The sequence below is a fragment of the Lepidochelys kempii genome, chromosome 8, assembly GCF_965140285.1.
Source record: "Lepidochelys kempii isolate rLepKem1 chromosome 8, rLepKem1.hap1, whole genome shotgun sequence".
Classification (NCBI taxonomy): domain Eukaryota; kingdom Metazoa; phylum Chordata; order Testudines; family Cheloniidae; genus Lepidochelys; species Lepidochelys kempii.
The window spans coordinates 90,526,942-90,541,645 of record NC_136387.1 but is presented as its reverse complement, the minus strand read 5'-3'; the positions used below and the strand labels follow the sequence as shown (position 1 = coordinate 90,541,645).

Below are 14,704 nucleotides of genomic sequence, written 5' to 3'. Positions count from 1 at the left end.
TCCAACTTCTGCAACTACCATGTACAGGAGCAGTGGGACTTGTTGCAGACATGTTATCGGCTTTATTTTATTATTAATTTTACTATCTAACAGCTTACTGGGAATTATTTTTTTTCTTTTTACATTTGAAATTCATGTTATATAATCTGAACTATTTGATTGATACAGAAATAATTCTACAGCTCATTTATGGTAGGCTGTGCACTGAGAGCCTGACCCAATTTCTATTAAAGTAAACGGAAAGACTCTCATTGACCTCAGTACATGGATCTGGCCCAGAATTTGTGGCTTTACAAATAACAGGTTGTTATATTAAATCCTGCGGATTACACACAGTGGGCCAAATCCTACATTTACTACTGGGGGTGGGGGGCTAGGGAGGAATTTCCCTTTCAGGTCAGTGGGTATTTTGCCTGATTGAGTGTCTGATCTTGCAGGTCTTACTTTTGTGAATAGTCCCATTGAGTTCAGTGGTTCTACGTACACAAGTAAGAGACAGCTGCTGACCAGATCCTGTGGGCTAAATTGTGGCTTTGCCACACCCTTGTGTATGAGGCAGCACATAGTTCTAGTAGCACTTACACCCAGCCTGTGACTCTTTAGGTGGGAGGAGGAGTACTCTGTGCTAACCCTGTACCTGGCACAGTGTACTTCCTCAGTATGCCAATGAGTGCATTGGGAGGGAAAGAAACCAAGGCACTACCTATTTTCACCAACATGTACAGTGGGGATGTAGTACCCCATCAGAGGCTTAAGCTTCTCTTGCACCCTCTTCCTTCCCAGTGCGGGTGTGCAGAATGGTCCACCGTGTAGCATTAAATCAGGAACACAGGATTGAGTCTACATCCATGTCACAGCTACTGCAGTTAAGCAAAGGTTTATCATTCATGCCTACTTTTGCCTTTGATTGATTGGATTAAAAAAAACCTGTCTTAACCTATGAACTGATTAAAGGATAGTTTGAAAAAATCATATATATTTTGGCTGTCAGTGTCAATGAAGAGTTGATATTATATTTTATTATGCAGTGCTTCAACAGGCTGGAAGAAATCCATCTCAGAAGACGGTTAATCAGTACTGGACTCCCCAGACCACCACACTGAATTTTGATGATTTTTGCAATATCTTAAAAAAAGAAAAACCAGCTACAAAAACAGAACTGCTCAAAGCATTTTTAAAAGTGGATACAAATAATGATGGATATATTTTGCACACTGAACTTTATAAAATTCTTACAATGGTAAGTATCTTGGAAAGTAAATTACAAATTTTGATATAGAGCTATAATTTACAGAAAATTGGTATAGTAGAAGAACCAATCTTTTTAAATTTTAAAAATCATAGAAACAATCCTGAATATTCAAAAATTGATTTTTTAGGGGGAAACAATCTATATCTGAAATATTTTAATGATTTCTTTTTAAGTGTCATACTCCCTTGGCTATCTTTCTCTCCCTCTTTCTTATTTTTTTTCCCTTACTGTCCTGAAATTGTATGGTCAACCCAACTGCTTCTCTCAGTTCCAGCCCATAATGAATGAAGATCAACTGAAAAATAATTAAATTACTTTTTTATAAGAAAACACTACCTATCTGTCCTGCACTGATGCAGCAGGATTGGAAGCATATAGCCCTTGCTAAGTTCAGTGCCTAGTTCTGTTTTGTTCCAGCAACTTCTATGCAAATCCCTTGCTTTTGAAAGGGCCTTTTGCAGTCCTATGGGACAGTTTCATTAGCTTAGTAAAGTTTATTCAGTTATTATCCTCCCTTCACACATTTTGTCTCATTCCTGCATGCTCAGAAATAACTTCCCCCGCCCCCTAAACATAATGATGGGGTCCATGATCCCTTTACAGCCATGACAAAAATACCACATTACTGCAGCCATACCTCTGAGCTCAGGCTCTTACCTCATCAAGTTGCACAATGTAAACTGTGATAGGGCTAGAAGCATAGTACATAGCAAGGTTGTGTGTGAATTACAGTGAAATAGCTTGTTGCATACTAAGTGGCCAGGCCATGTGGACCGGGCTGCTGCTCACTAAAAGTTCCATAGTATACTTCGATGTGTGCACTATGGAGCATTTAGTGCAAAGCAGCAGGGTCCAGTTGGACAGATGGCAGGACCCTTAACAATCAGGTGCTGTATGGGTACAAATATCGATAGTAGCAACAACAGGGAAATGATCTTTGTGTAGTACAAGGTGAAAGGAGCAGGTCTTGAATGTAGCTATAGCCAACACCATGAAGTGCTATAAAATCAGTAGGTCTAATTTAAAGTAAATCCACCATTTTATAAGGAACCGGTGTAAAAGAACTCAGCATGGGCTAAATAAGTGACTAAAATGTAAAATATTTTTAAATTAGCTCTTGGTTGTAATACATTAATTAGAGTATATGTAACAGTGGGATTGAACCTAGGACCTCTGGAGCTAAATGCATGAGCCAAAAGCCACCTGTCTGTTAGTTAAGATGGTAGCAGACTCATTAATCTCTAAATGGTCTAGTTGCCACTAGTGGGGGACAGAGCACCACCCAACAGGCATGGGTTACATATAAATATTAATTTAATTGACTGGGAATTGCTATGCTACAAATCCTCAGTGCCTGGTACACCAACTAAAGTCAACGTTAGTTCCACACATGGAGGGCTTGTAGAATGGGACCTTGAAATTGCATGAGCTTAGTTATTCATCTTCCAAGTATTTAGTAGTGTTTCAAATACATTAAAATATCATTTACAATGCTGATCACTATTTTGGGGATTTAAACTCAGACCAATGTAAATGTGCTGCAGATAAGATTTCTGGAAAGAATGTTAAAGTATTCCTATTTCCTTTGTATAATCTTCAAACCAGTGATGTCGGTGAACAATGTTCTTTAGTAGGAACTGATATTTAAACTGTTTATCACAGAGAGGTGAGAAGATGACTGTAGAGGAAGTGAATGCCATCACTAAATTGGCTGATGTAAACAGCAATGGCAAGCTTGATTATAACCAGGTATGGTAAACAAGGTGACAATATTTTTGTATATGATGTTGGATTAATCAAATTCTATAGCTACTTCCTAAGACACACTAATAGGTTTTAGTGCAGATATTTTAAGGTTTGCAGATTACCAAGTGCTGGGGGGAGGGCTAGTTTAGGTGATATGGTTCCCAAAGGACTTAATATTGTTATTATTTATTTTATTTATTTATTATTAGTATTGCCATAGTGCCTAGGAACCCTTGTCATAGACCAGGACCCCATTGTGCTAGGAGCTGTACAGATAATATGGGAGCACCATTTCCCTGGCGTACAATGCGCTTCCTTTGATAATATCCTCCAACAAAGGTCACTTTGTACTGGTGAACCTAGCTATGCTCAAGGATGCAACCTGGTTCCAGGGGTGGGACTGGCAGCAGTAGCAGGTCAAGAGTGGCAAATGAGAGCAAACCTGGATATTCAGCATGGATTAGCACTGTAATGCCTTTTTAATCTATATTATAAGTACGTTCTTGGATAATATGCAATTTCTTTCGTGGGTGAGGTTATCGCATGTACTCGGCATCTATTTTTCAAAGTAAAATATCTCTTCAGTTTTATGTTATTTCAAACTGCACCTCTAAGCAATGTCTAAATTTTAAACAGTCAAAGTCCACAAAAGACTTGCACCATAAAAACAGTTTCACAGAAAAACAGCAACCCTCCATTAAAAATTAGACATAAAAACAAGTCCGCAAATGTCTAGCAGATAATATAAATCATCTGTTGGGGTGAAATTCATATTTCATTTTCACTTTATAGTGTGACCTCTCTACTGAATCATGGCTCCATTTTTACTATGTCACTTGAGAGTGGTCATTCTGATTCATGAAAATAAAATGAGCATTGTTCTTCAAGAGAAACTAGATTCCATCTATTGATTTATCCTGTGCTTACTAATGTGTGTGTTTTCCCCTAAAACTGTATTAAAGAATGTTTCACATTTTCATTGTGCAAAGTTTTGTAAATTATACGTGACAACCAATGAGCAATGTCGTAAGACTGCACTAGAGAAACTAGAAGTTGACAGTAGACTGAGGCGTCAGCAGTTTGGAAGTCAAGTTGAAACCTCCTCTGAAAGGGCAACATCACCAATATCAAAACCATCATCAAGGACCACGAGGAAAACGGATCACAAGCCAGCACCAAAGAGAGGTATTACTTTTTATGCAGGGAGGCTCCATTCCAGGAGACAGGGCCCATTCTCCCAAGTGAATCAGCAGATTAAGTAACTTTTTTTTTTTACTTTTCTCATACTAGCACAGACTTGATTAATAATCATTTTGACTGTGGCAACCACAGAAAATCCCCACTTGGATTTCAGAGCCCCTTGCTCAAACGGACTTTGGCTGCATCTCTTATCTAAGACCATCAAATTTTTCTTAGGACTAAAATCAGTTGATTCTTGTGTGACACGGTCCAGAGCAAAGAGAGAAAATGAGCCTACAGATGTTGCAGTATGTCAGGGTATTTATCTCATATCCTGATAAGAAGTGAATCCTAAAACATTTATCAACAGGAAAGATATTAGCTTTCATTTATAAAGTAAGGTATTTAAACATGTGAGTAGTCTTATTAACTTCAATATGTCTACTCGTGCTTAAAGTTACACAAAGGCTTAAGTACCTTACCGAAGCAGGGCCAAGATTACAGGAATATAATGACAGTATATGAAATATCTACATTTGTACATAGAGTATATCGGTCACTTTTGGTTTCAATTCAAGGAAAAATCATGCTGAAATTGAAAAAATGCAAAGAAATGTGACGAGAGGAAATGAAAAGACTGGGATTGTGTGGTCTAGAAGGTTAAGAATACTTGCTTGACGTGTACAAGGAGGGAGATGGTGGTAGTGGGACTAGCCCGTGGTCATGTGATTAAAAAATCATAAGGGAATTCTGTTCATTAACATAAAGTTTTGTCATGTAGTTCTTTGTGTGTGACTTTGAATGCAAAGATATACAAATAAATACCATTTGTAACGTTCTGAAACAATGGAAGACAGCCAGTGTAAATAAATAAATATCTATGTTATAGGTGACAACAGAACTTCTTCAAGGCCATCATCAGCCCAAAGTTGCAAAGCATCCATTTCTTCCACTATCAGCATGGGCACCAGCAGTAACACAAATTCAGAGCTAATTGAGCCAAACACAGTAAAGGTACTCTGTATGTTAGTTAGTTCTGTTTAAATTATGCTGTTTTAGTTTAAGCACACACACTGCTGCATTTTAAATAGTTTTGCTCTGAATTTTGTCTCTTATGTTAGTAGTTTGTCAAGGACAGCTATACACTACAGAGATTTCATGATGCAAAATATTATTAATATTTTTATATATTGTTGGTTTTGCTGACATCCAGTTACTGAAAATAATTTTTCAGGTGTGAAGGTTTAATAGAACAAAGTATGTTTTTATAAATGAAACCACTGTTGGATAAAATATATAATGACTTCCTGAGAAATTTAAAATTGAATAATTTATTAGATTGGTGAGAACTTTAAATGCTTAAGTAGTCTGAAAGATTTGTATCATAAACCTTTATAAGAATGGTAATTGGAAATAAATAACAGATCTCCAAACATACTCAGTTCAATGAACATTAATTTGTAAATATATCCGGTAGCCTGGAAATATTGATTTTATATTTAGACTAATATGTTCTATAAGTATTTTTGTTTAAATAAATCACTCATTCAATATAAATTCCTGTGGGAGAAGGACAACAAAGTCACTTTGTTAAGTCAATATTTGTAGAGTGTTAATATTGATCTTTTTCCTTTGTTTTCCCTTTCTTGACTCAACCTTTACTAGTTTTCTTTCAACAGAAAATAATAGCTACAGAAATATAAAACATTACCTGGAAACTGCTAGGGTACATTAAAAATGTGCACCTTGAGACCTCTGTGTAAAAGGGAAAAAATGGTTATGACCACATAGTATAACTACTGCTGGAAAACGCAACTGATTGTTCTCATGAGGTACATTTTGTTTCAAATAACAACTCTGTATTTGTTATTGAACTCTGAAGTCCTTTATATCTTTAACATTGCTGGATAGTGACATTTGTTCTATATTAAAATTTAAAAACATGATCTCTGAGGAATTTTTTTCAGTCTGTTTAGGTACCTGCACCCCCATGCAATTTAACCTCACTTCCAGCATGTTCAAACGTGATCTGTAGTGTGCGAAATCATATAGTTTTCTGATATTGGATCCCTCTTTATTTTCACAAGCAAATAAAGTTTTAGAAAGTGACCATTAGTGATTACCAGCATATCTTTCCTCAGAAATTAAACCAAATATTGGTCAATAAAAATAAACAGATGTCAGTGGTACTGCTAATTTGTTGCATCCATACTACCTAAGGGCCCTAGCCAAAGCCCAGTGAAATGAATAGACAGACACCCAATGATTTCTTGGGCCTTGTATCAGGACCTAAGAGCATACATTGTTCTCATTCATTTTATATTCACATTTATTTTTCTCCAGAGTTCATCTGTTTTCTGGGACAATTAGAAAGTGTTGTTTTGGTGGACTTGGACCAACACTGGTGTTACTGGTCTGATAGCTGAACATAGTGTAATTAGAACATTTTGAACCTTTATACATTAAAATTGCCATGTAGCATATTATACCCTATGCACAATATAACCCTTCCAACTATTCTCTATTCAGTGGAGCTGTGAGACAAATTCAAATAAAGGCACGTCCAGTATTTTAAGGATCTAACAAACTATTTTAAGGAACACTTTAAAACTTTAAAAGGAGCCTCTTTTATCAAAAGCAAACTGTATAGATAATCTTCTCCTCCCTGCAGTCTGCACAGATCATGTTCTATGTGATTCCCACTCAGGAAAGAATAACAAGAATCAGGCATCAAGTATATCCAGGTAAAAACAGTTTGCAAAAAATTAAATGTTGTTAAGTCTTATGAGGGCTGAGGATGGTCACTTGGGTCAATTCAGGCACAAGTTTGGAGTCAGGAGATCTGTGTTCTGTTCTCAGCTCTTCCAAAGACTACCTGTGTGACCTTGGGCAACTCACTTCAGCTCTGTATGTCTTAGCTTCTCAACTGTAAAACAAGGATAAAGATGCTACTAATTCACAGGGGTGTTGTGAAGCTGGTCACATTAAGGTTCCATTTCTAAATAGTTTGTAAAGGGTACATTCATAATCTGTCATGAGCATGTTCCAGACATGAATAGTATTATATATGGTTATGATCGTAGTAGTGGAAGGTGTATAGATGGTGATAAACAACCTGTTGGACTCTATCTGTATGTGTACACTGCCTGTGGGAAGTGTGATTCCCAGTGCGGGTAGACAGACTTGAGCTAGTGCACTACAAAGAGCAGTGTGGACTTTGCGTCACTGACGGTGGTTCAGGCTAGCCACCCGACCTCAAAGCTCGGGGGACTGGGCAGGCTTGTATTTAGGTGGCTAGCCCAAGCCAAGAGTAATGCCATGACATCTGCACTGCTATTTTTAGTGCACTAGCTCCAGCTGAGCTAGCACAAGTCTGTCTACCCGCGGTGGGAATCACACCTCCCAACAGCAGTGTAGACACACAACAACAATCTGTAACGACAACAATGTAAAACATTTCTTTATTTCTACGGGCCATTATTAGTTAGTTAGTTCTCTATGCAGATTTAAAGCAAGACTAAATAAAAAGCCCTTTTTTTAAAAAAATGAAAGCATTGTATCCTGTTTTCATATTGTACTGGTGTATCTGGCAAGTGAATCACTGAGAACAAGCTTCTCCCGCCAACAACGCTCACCTTCAACATTCTGCTCTCTGTGTACGTGAGAAGCTCTCCACTGACATCAACAGGAGACTTGGGCACAGAGCAGAATGCTGAAAAAGAGATCTGAGAGAAGCCTTCTGCCCCAAAGCAACATAGTTATATACTTTTTTTATGCAGTTCATGTCCTGCATTGAAATGTAATGAAGAAAACAAAAAATAAGGACAACCAACTCAATTCTTAGTGAAGTGTGTGCCAAGATACTTCTGTGACCTATTCCTGAAGGGATAAATCCTACTTCCTCCGTGTGGCAGGGCCTCTTGCAGTGGAACTAGTCAGATTCTGTTTTGCAAGAGGACAGTAGGAATAGGATAGGTGTTGGCAGATCAGGGCCGGGCACTGATCTAAAGATTTGGCTTGAAGTGTATGAATAGTCCCTTGCACTAAAGATGGCTTTTATTTGCATTTATGTGTAAGTAACTAGACATTTCCTATAATCCCCATAATGCTTTAGAATTGGAATGCCAATATATAAGATTTACATAAAATTAAGTATTCTACAGTGATGGGTATTGAAAGCAATAAACACTTTTCTGATGTCTTCTCACTGATTAAAGTAAACATAAGTGTATGTTTTCCAGTTTACCTTATATTTTGTGCTTTTTCATTTCACATTCTCCATTATGAATTGAAATAAAATACACTGTATGTAGGCTGAAAATCAAGCCGGGAAGGTATTCTTTAAGCGTTTATAATGCACATGTTTTTGCAATGTGATATTATTGATAAGTTAAAGAGAGTATAGCACCACCTCATGCTCTGTTTAAGCATAACAAGCCAGTATTTGAATTCTCAAGGGCTCTCAAACTATTTCATAGTGTTGACTGCATCTGAATGGAGAAAAATTGTCTCAAGACCCACTTAATTCCTACATTTTGGGATTATAGCACATCCTTGTGATAACTACCTAAATTACTTAACATGAAAAAGTAATGGTAGGAAAGTAGTAGCTGCCTTCCATGTGATGTTACAGTTGGAAACAAGGAGAACCACCAGATATGTAGTGAGGTGGCTTCCCACAGATCAGCAATGGTCTATGGATCAGTTTGGGAACCTCTGTCCTAGTAAGGAAGGGGAGGTAGGAAATTATTTTTAAAGAGGCATTTTTGTACATGATAATTTATTGTATCATTTTGAAAAGATACAACACATTTGGGCTGCTCTTTAAACAATTTACTGTGTACCTTGAAATCTCTTAAAACCCAGTCCTACTATTTCATTAGTTTAACCCTTGAATTTCATCTCGCCTGAAATGTTGATTGTTTGTTTTTCAAACATTTGTGTAAGCTATTAAGTTTAGAGACTTAAGTGAGTTAACTGAAGGCTTTTGTTGCATTTCCTCAGCTGTGTCAAATTTCAAGGACAAATCTCATTTTGCGGCATAAGGATTTTAGGGTAAATAGAAGTTATGTGCGTACAACAGTTCACCTGGGAGGAATATTCTCCTCAGTAATGATATAGGGGGCTAACTTGCACATTCTTCCTTTAGCACTGATTTATGTTAACACTAATCTTAGTAAAAAAAAAACAAAACCAAAAACGAGGAGTACTTGTGGCACCTTAGAGACTAACACATTTATTTGGGCATAAGCTTTTGTGGGTTAAAACCCTACTTCATCGGATGCAAGTGGGTTTTAGCCCATGAAAGGTTATGCCAAAATAAATGTGTTAGTCTCTAAAGTGCCACAAGTACTCTTCATTTGTTTTTGGGTTTTTTGCTGATACAGACTAACAAGGCTACCACTCTGAAACCTGTCACTAATCTTAGTATAATTTTAAAATGTTGACCCTAACTTCTTTTATAGGTTTATGGAACTCCATCTTCCACTCAACCTCAGCCCCTTCACTGTTGATCTCCAATTGTTTTTCACCGCTCTTTCTCTCTCTGTCCCTCTCTCTCTTTCTGCCATTTGTTCTTCCCCATCACATTTCTAGGGGGCAGGGTTTGTTTGGCAAAGGTCAGTGTAAAACGTTGAACAGACTCTATTCAGGGGTCTCATTAAGATCAGGTCTTTTTCTTTCTACAGGTAAAAACCAAATAATTAACTACCTCTGTTAAAATGATTTTAAAAATATGAAGAACTCTAGAATGTTAGTGTTTTATACGGGTAGAACTTTGCAGTAAAGATGGTAGGTAAGAGAAGGGACTTGGATACCTAGTTCCCATTAGGGATTGCATGTCCAGATACCTATGGAACTTTGCATATCTGAGCTTAGAGGTTTTGGTACAGTGTAGGTTGAGGAATTCTGTTTAAATGAAAAAAGGATCTAAAAGAATTCTAAAACATACAGTTTGTTAGCTTCTTTTCAAGGGCTAAAAAAAAAAGTGAATTGAGCATAGTCCCAGTTACCACTAAAAAGTGATCTACGTTACAAACTGTAAGTTAGCAGAATTTGGCATGATTGGCAGGCTGAAATGAAGATAATGTATATGCTACCAAAGACTCTGCATGCTGAGGCTGAAATAATTGTCACTAGGGGTCAAGTTTGAGGTCATTGACATGGCAGTGTCAACATGCTTGCATCACAGATGTACAATAATAAAGTACTTAGAGTTTACAATAGTTTCCAGATGCTTCCAGTATCATAAGATTCAGAATGATCAGTATTCACCCATATTAGCTTATAAAAATAAAGCTGTTTCCAAAATTTTGTTAAGAATATTTTTCTTCCTATAGTTTTAAGTTATTGTTTCAGTTGGATTTGTTTCTCTGGTTTCTTTTTGGGGTGGTTCTATTATTTTGTATAATTGTTTCTTAAAAAATGAATGATTCAGAGACTGTATGTGGAAGCAGAAAAAGTATTTTTGATAGGATCTGCAGAACTTTTTTTCTCCCAATAGCTGTGATGGAAATTTTACTTCTCTGTACTTTTATATTCTTTTTACAGATAATTAAAGCAAATGTACTTATCTCAAAGTGATATTGTGAGTCTTAATTTGTTTGTAACATACTGTTAGATCCTCAAATGAAAGATGCTAGCTATAAAAGAGCTTGATCCTGCTTCCATTGTCTTTGTGGTACAGTATTGGATCCCAAAGGAAGACTTATGTTACTCAGTGACTGATTAGAGATATGCAGTTATGAATGGGCAGATCGACATATAGGGCCCAATCCTGCAAACACTTCCAAGTGTTGTACTTGGTGCTATGAGTCTAACTTAGGGTAGCAAATGCTATGGGCCCAATTCTGTGTTGCCCCTCACTTCGTGTAGTCATTACATCAGTGCAAAACACTATCTAGTCAGAATGGCTATAAATGGGTATGAAATACTATCTAGTCAGAATGGCTGCATTTTACACTCACTTTTCACTGATTGTAAATAGTTACATAAGGTGCAAATAATTTACTGAGAGAAAAGCATTAAAGACCAAGATGAACTTCTAATATACATATTTGGTTTTGTTTCCAGGATTGGCAATGTGCACAGTCCAAAGGATGCTTCTTCTTAGAGGAAGATGGTGAAATCATTACTCATAAATATAGGTTCTACTTACCTCAAAGGTCAACAGTATATATCACCATTAAACCTTTAAACCTTAGCCAGTTAGAAGGTAAGCATATTTATATTTTGTTTGGAGAATCACCAGGGAGGTCTGAGAAACTGACATGTCCTGCAGAATACCCTATGGAACTGGAATTGCTCTGAGACAAGGTGGATGAGGTAATATCTTTTAGTGGACCAGCTTAAAGCTCAAAAGCTTGTCTCTCTCACCAACAGAAATTGGTCCAATAAAAGATATTACCTCACCCACCTTGTCTCTCTAATATCCTGGGACGAATACAGCTACAACAACACTGCATAAAGGGCCAGATCTCCCTACAAAAGATCTAGTATCTCCAGTAATGCAGTAGTGGACACCAGTGGTTGATGGTCATGGTGTAGCCTCGGATTTACAGTAATGTTATTACCTTTTTACCTGGCATCATGGAAAAATGTGGGTGGCATCTGGTCATGGGTGAGTTGAGTCCTCCACTGTCCCTCTGTCAAGTTATGAAGTTAGGACTTCTGCCCCTGAGTTTATAGTCTCCTGTTTAATCAATAAGGATATGATCTGAAGTCACTGGGTAGGCACCTGTTTCTTCAGTGTGCTTTGGATCAGGCCCTAAATTTGTAGCTTTTTCTGATCTGTCCCTGTTGCCTGTGTCTTTTTCATACACTGAATAAGGAAAGGTTTGTGTGTGTTTATATATATCACCCATATATATCTATAGCTAATGTGGGTGATCAATTTGAGGCATCTTAAAGTAACCTAATTTTCAGAAAGTGCTGAACACCCATCCTCTGAAAATCAGGCTCCTTTAAAGTGTCTCAATTTGGGCACCCAAAATCACTAGTTACTTCTGAGTTTCCCACAAGTTGTAAGCAAGCACATTTATTTACCTAGGTTGTTAATAACACATTAAGAATATTAAAAACACATGAGATGGACACCATCAACTTGAAGTCTCATCAATTTCAAAATATGAGTTTATGGTAGCTTCAATTACTGCATCTATCCCCTCCCAATTTCTTGTGCTTTTACAACCACACTTTTCTGTTTACATTTTTTCTCTCCCCTCTGTTGTTGTATGAAGAGCTCCAATGTAAACTGACTATCATGAAACTGATTATATGCTGACAGATGCACAAAATAAACAGGAAAAAAATAGAGAAAAATATTTTTCTCTGATCTCTTTCAGTAATAGCTGTCTTAGGTGTTACTTGTAACAATAGTTGGCTAAAACTTTTCAGACAGGTGTGATCTTTGTGTTGACCATGTCCCTTTAAAATACAGTTTGCTTGTCACTATTTATGCTCTTTGTTTACTGTGTGCATTTTTCTTTGCTTAGTCAGTGAACATCACTGAAGTTAGGTATACTTCTGTTCATAGTCACCTTCACTCTTAGGTTCTTAGTATTGCAGTGTTGCTGTCCCAGATACTTGAGCAGTGTGTTTATTTGCTTAAAATTTGCTTTCAGTGGAATTTAAAAAAAATTCTGTAGACCTCAGATTTGATAAAAGCTTGTTATTTTAAAATTTAACTATTAGCAACAAATTTGATAATGTCCCTTTAATTGTTTTTTATTTTATTTTGCATGTTTTCTGGGAAACAAAGATACAAAACTCAGTTAGTGCTTCTTGTTTGTGCAGAGTGTCTTGTACTCCTAAATGACTGTGGTAAGAGCTAAAATGTATGATAGCATTTTATGATATTAAGGGTCTCTTCATGTTTCTATTATAAACCTTGTCTGAAGGGTTTGTAGCTTGTCCATTTAAATTTTCATCTGTCTGAAGGTAAGGGCCAGAACTGGGCAAAGCTGGAATATTTGACCCCTCTACAAGCACTCTGCACTCTATTCCTCCTACTAGCTCACCCAGCAGTGCATCCAGTCCCCTGGCTTGGACATTTTTCTCCAAAAAGCTGTCACTTTTTCCTGCTCTGTCATTTGTAACGGATGCTATTGCGTCCCAAACATGCCTGAGAAACTTCTATAGTGGCGGCTGCTATGCTGCAAATGATTCTGAGACATAGCTGAGAATCAAAAGCTTCTATTGCATCTGACAGAGAAAAAGGAGGTGGTGTATTGACTACATTTGAAGCAGGAATATGTCTAGTAGCACAGCAATTCCTTTTTTATGAGAACTTCAAAAAAATCTTTGAGGTTTTAACAAAGGAGAGGGCAGTGCTTGTGGTATGTAGCAACAACCTAACATTAACTCACACAGAATTGCTAGGTGGGAGGGAAACTAAAGCCTGTACTGTGGTTTTGCTTTTGTTGTTAATTTGAAGACCACTAAGTAGCTAATTTGTTTGAGTGCACCAGGGCTTGAGAAATTGCACAAAATCAGATGGAATAAAATGGAATTATGCATAGTAGCATATGTAGGATCAGACCTCCATTCAAACTGGACCCAGTACAAATCAAATAGAAGTTTTGACTGTGTGCGTGTCAGGTGCTTGCAAGGTAAATCTCAACAATTATTGTGTCATATCCTTCAGAGACTTCTGCATCCCCAGAATGGTAACTCCAGGTATGTGATCCATTGTACAGTAGCTGAGTATATGTTGCAATTGTGAGTTATTTGAGGACAATCATGCTGATTTGGCATTCCACTACACAGGGATCTTCACTGACAGTGTATAGTATAAATACACATTTTGCTGTTTATTAAGATATTTTCTGCTCTATTAAATAAACAAAAGCTAGATTTCTAATCAAGGTAAATTGTAACAACATTTACAGACCCTCAGAAGATGGACTCTCAATTGCTGACATAACTTTAATTGCAAATGCTAGGAATGTCTTGTTCAATAACAAAAGTAATAAACTGTGTTATTATTTATTGGTAGAAAGGAACTAGTGTAACTTCTATAGCTACCAAAACACTTGGCGTTTGAGACCTTTTAACAGTAATCACTATGTGTCAAAAACTAAGGGCAAATTCTCTACTCTGATATACCTTGGGGATCTCAAAAGCATATTATAAACTCATTCTGTGTGCAGCTCTTCCATTGAGGTCAACAGGAGTTCTGCATGTGAAAGGAACACAGAATATATAATAGAAAGGTCCACAGTGTAGAACAGAAGTAACAATTATGCCCAAAATTTATGCAGTTATCAAATATTTGGCTTTTTTGGGAAGGAGAGGGGTGTTAGGTTTTGGGGGCAGGACACGGGGAGGTTGGCTGGTTGGTTAAGGGTTTTCTGTTTTGTAGGAAAAACTTCTCCATGGTTATCAGTGGACACGGCTTTGTATGTTCTCAAGGAAAATGAAAGCCAAGAAAACCTACAGCTCATGAGCTTTACTGAAGAACGAAATAAAGAGGTCAGACATTTTCCTTACTTTTCTCATGTTGATTTAAAAAAAAATCTTTATGTATGT

The 14,704-nt window shown here is 37.0% G+C and overlaps 1 protein-coding gene across 1 annotated transcript in view; it reads left to right on the top strand.

Annotated features, from left to right (window-relative positions):
- EFCAB7 (EF-hand calcium binding domain 7) overlaps nt 1–14,704 on the top strand; it is a 38,096-nt gene that overhangs the window by 9,071 nt on the left and 14,321 nt on the right. Inside the window, exons 3-8 of the mRNA XM_073357452.2 lie at nt 1,029–1,240; nt 2,915–3,001; nt 3,988–4,183; nt 5,067–5,191; nt 11,249–11,390; nt 14,538–14,647. Coding sequence (XP_073213553.1) covers nt 1,029–1,240; nt 2,915–3,001; nt 3,988–4,183; nt 5,067–5,191; nt 11,249–11,390; nt 14,538–14,647 — 872 coding nt within the window. The remainder of the gene's footprint in view (nt 1–1,028; nt 1,241–2,914; nt 3,002–3,987; nt 4,184–5,066; nt 5,192–11,248; nt 11,391–14,537; nt 14,648–14,704) is intronic.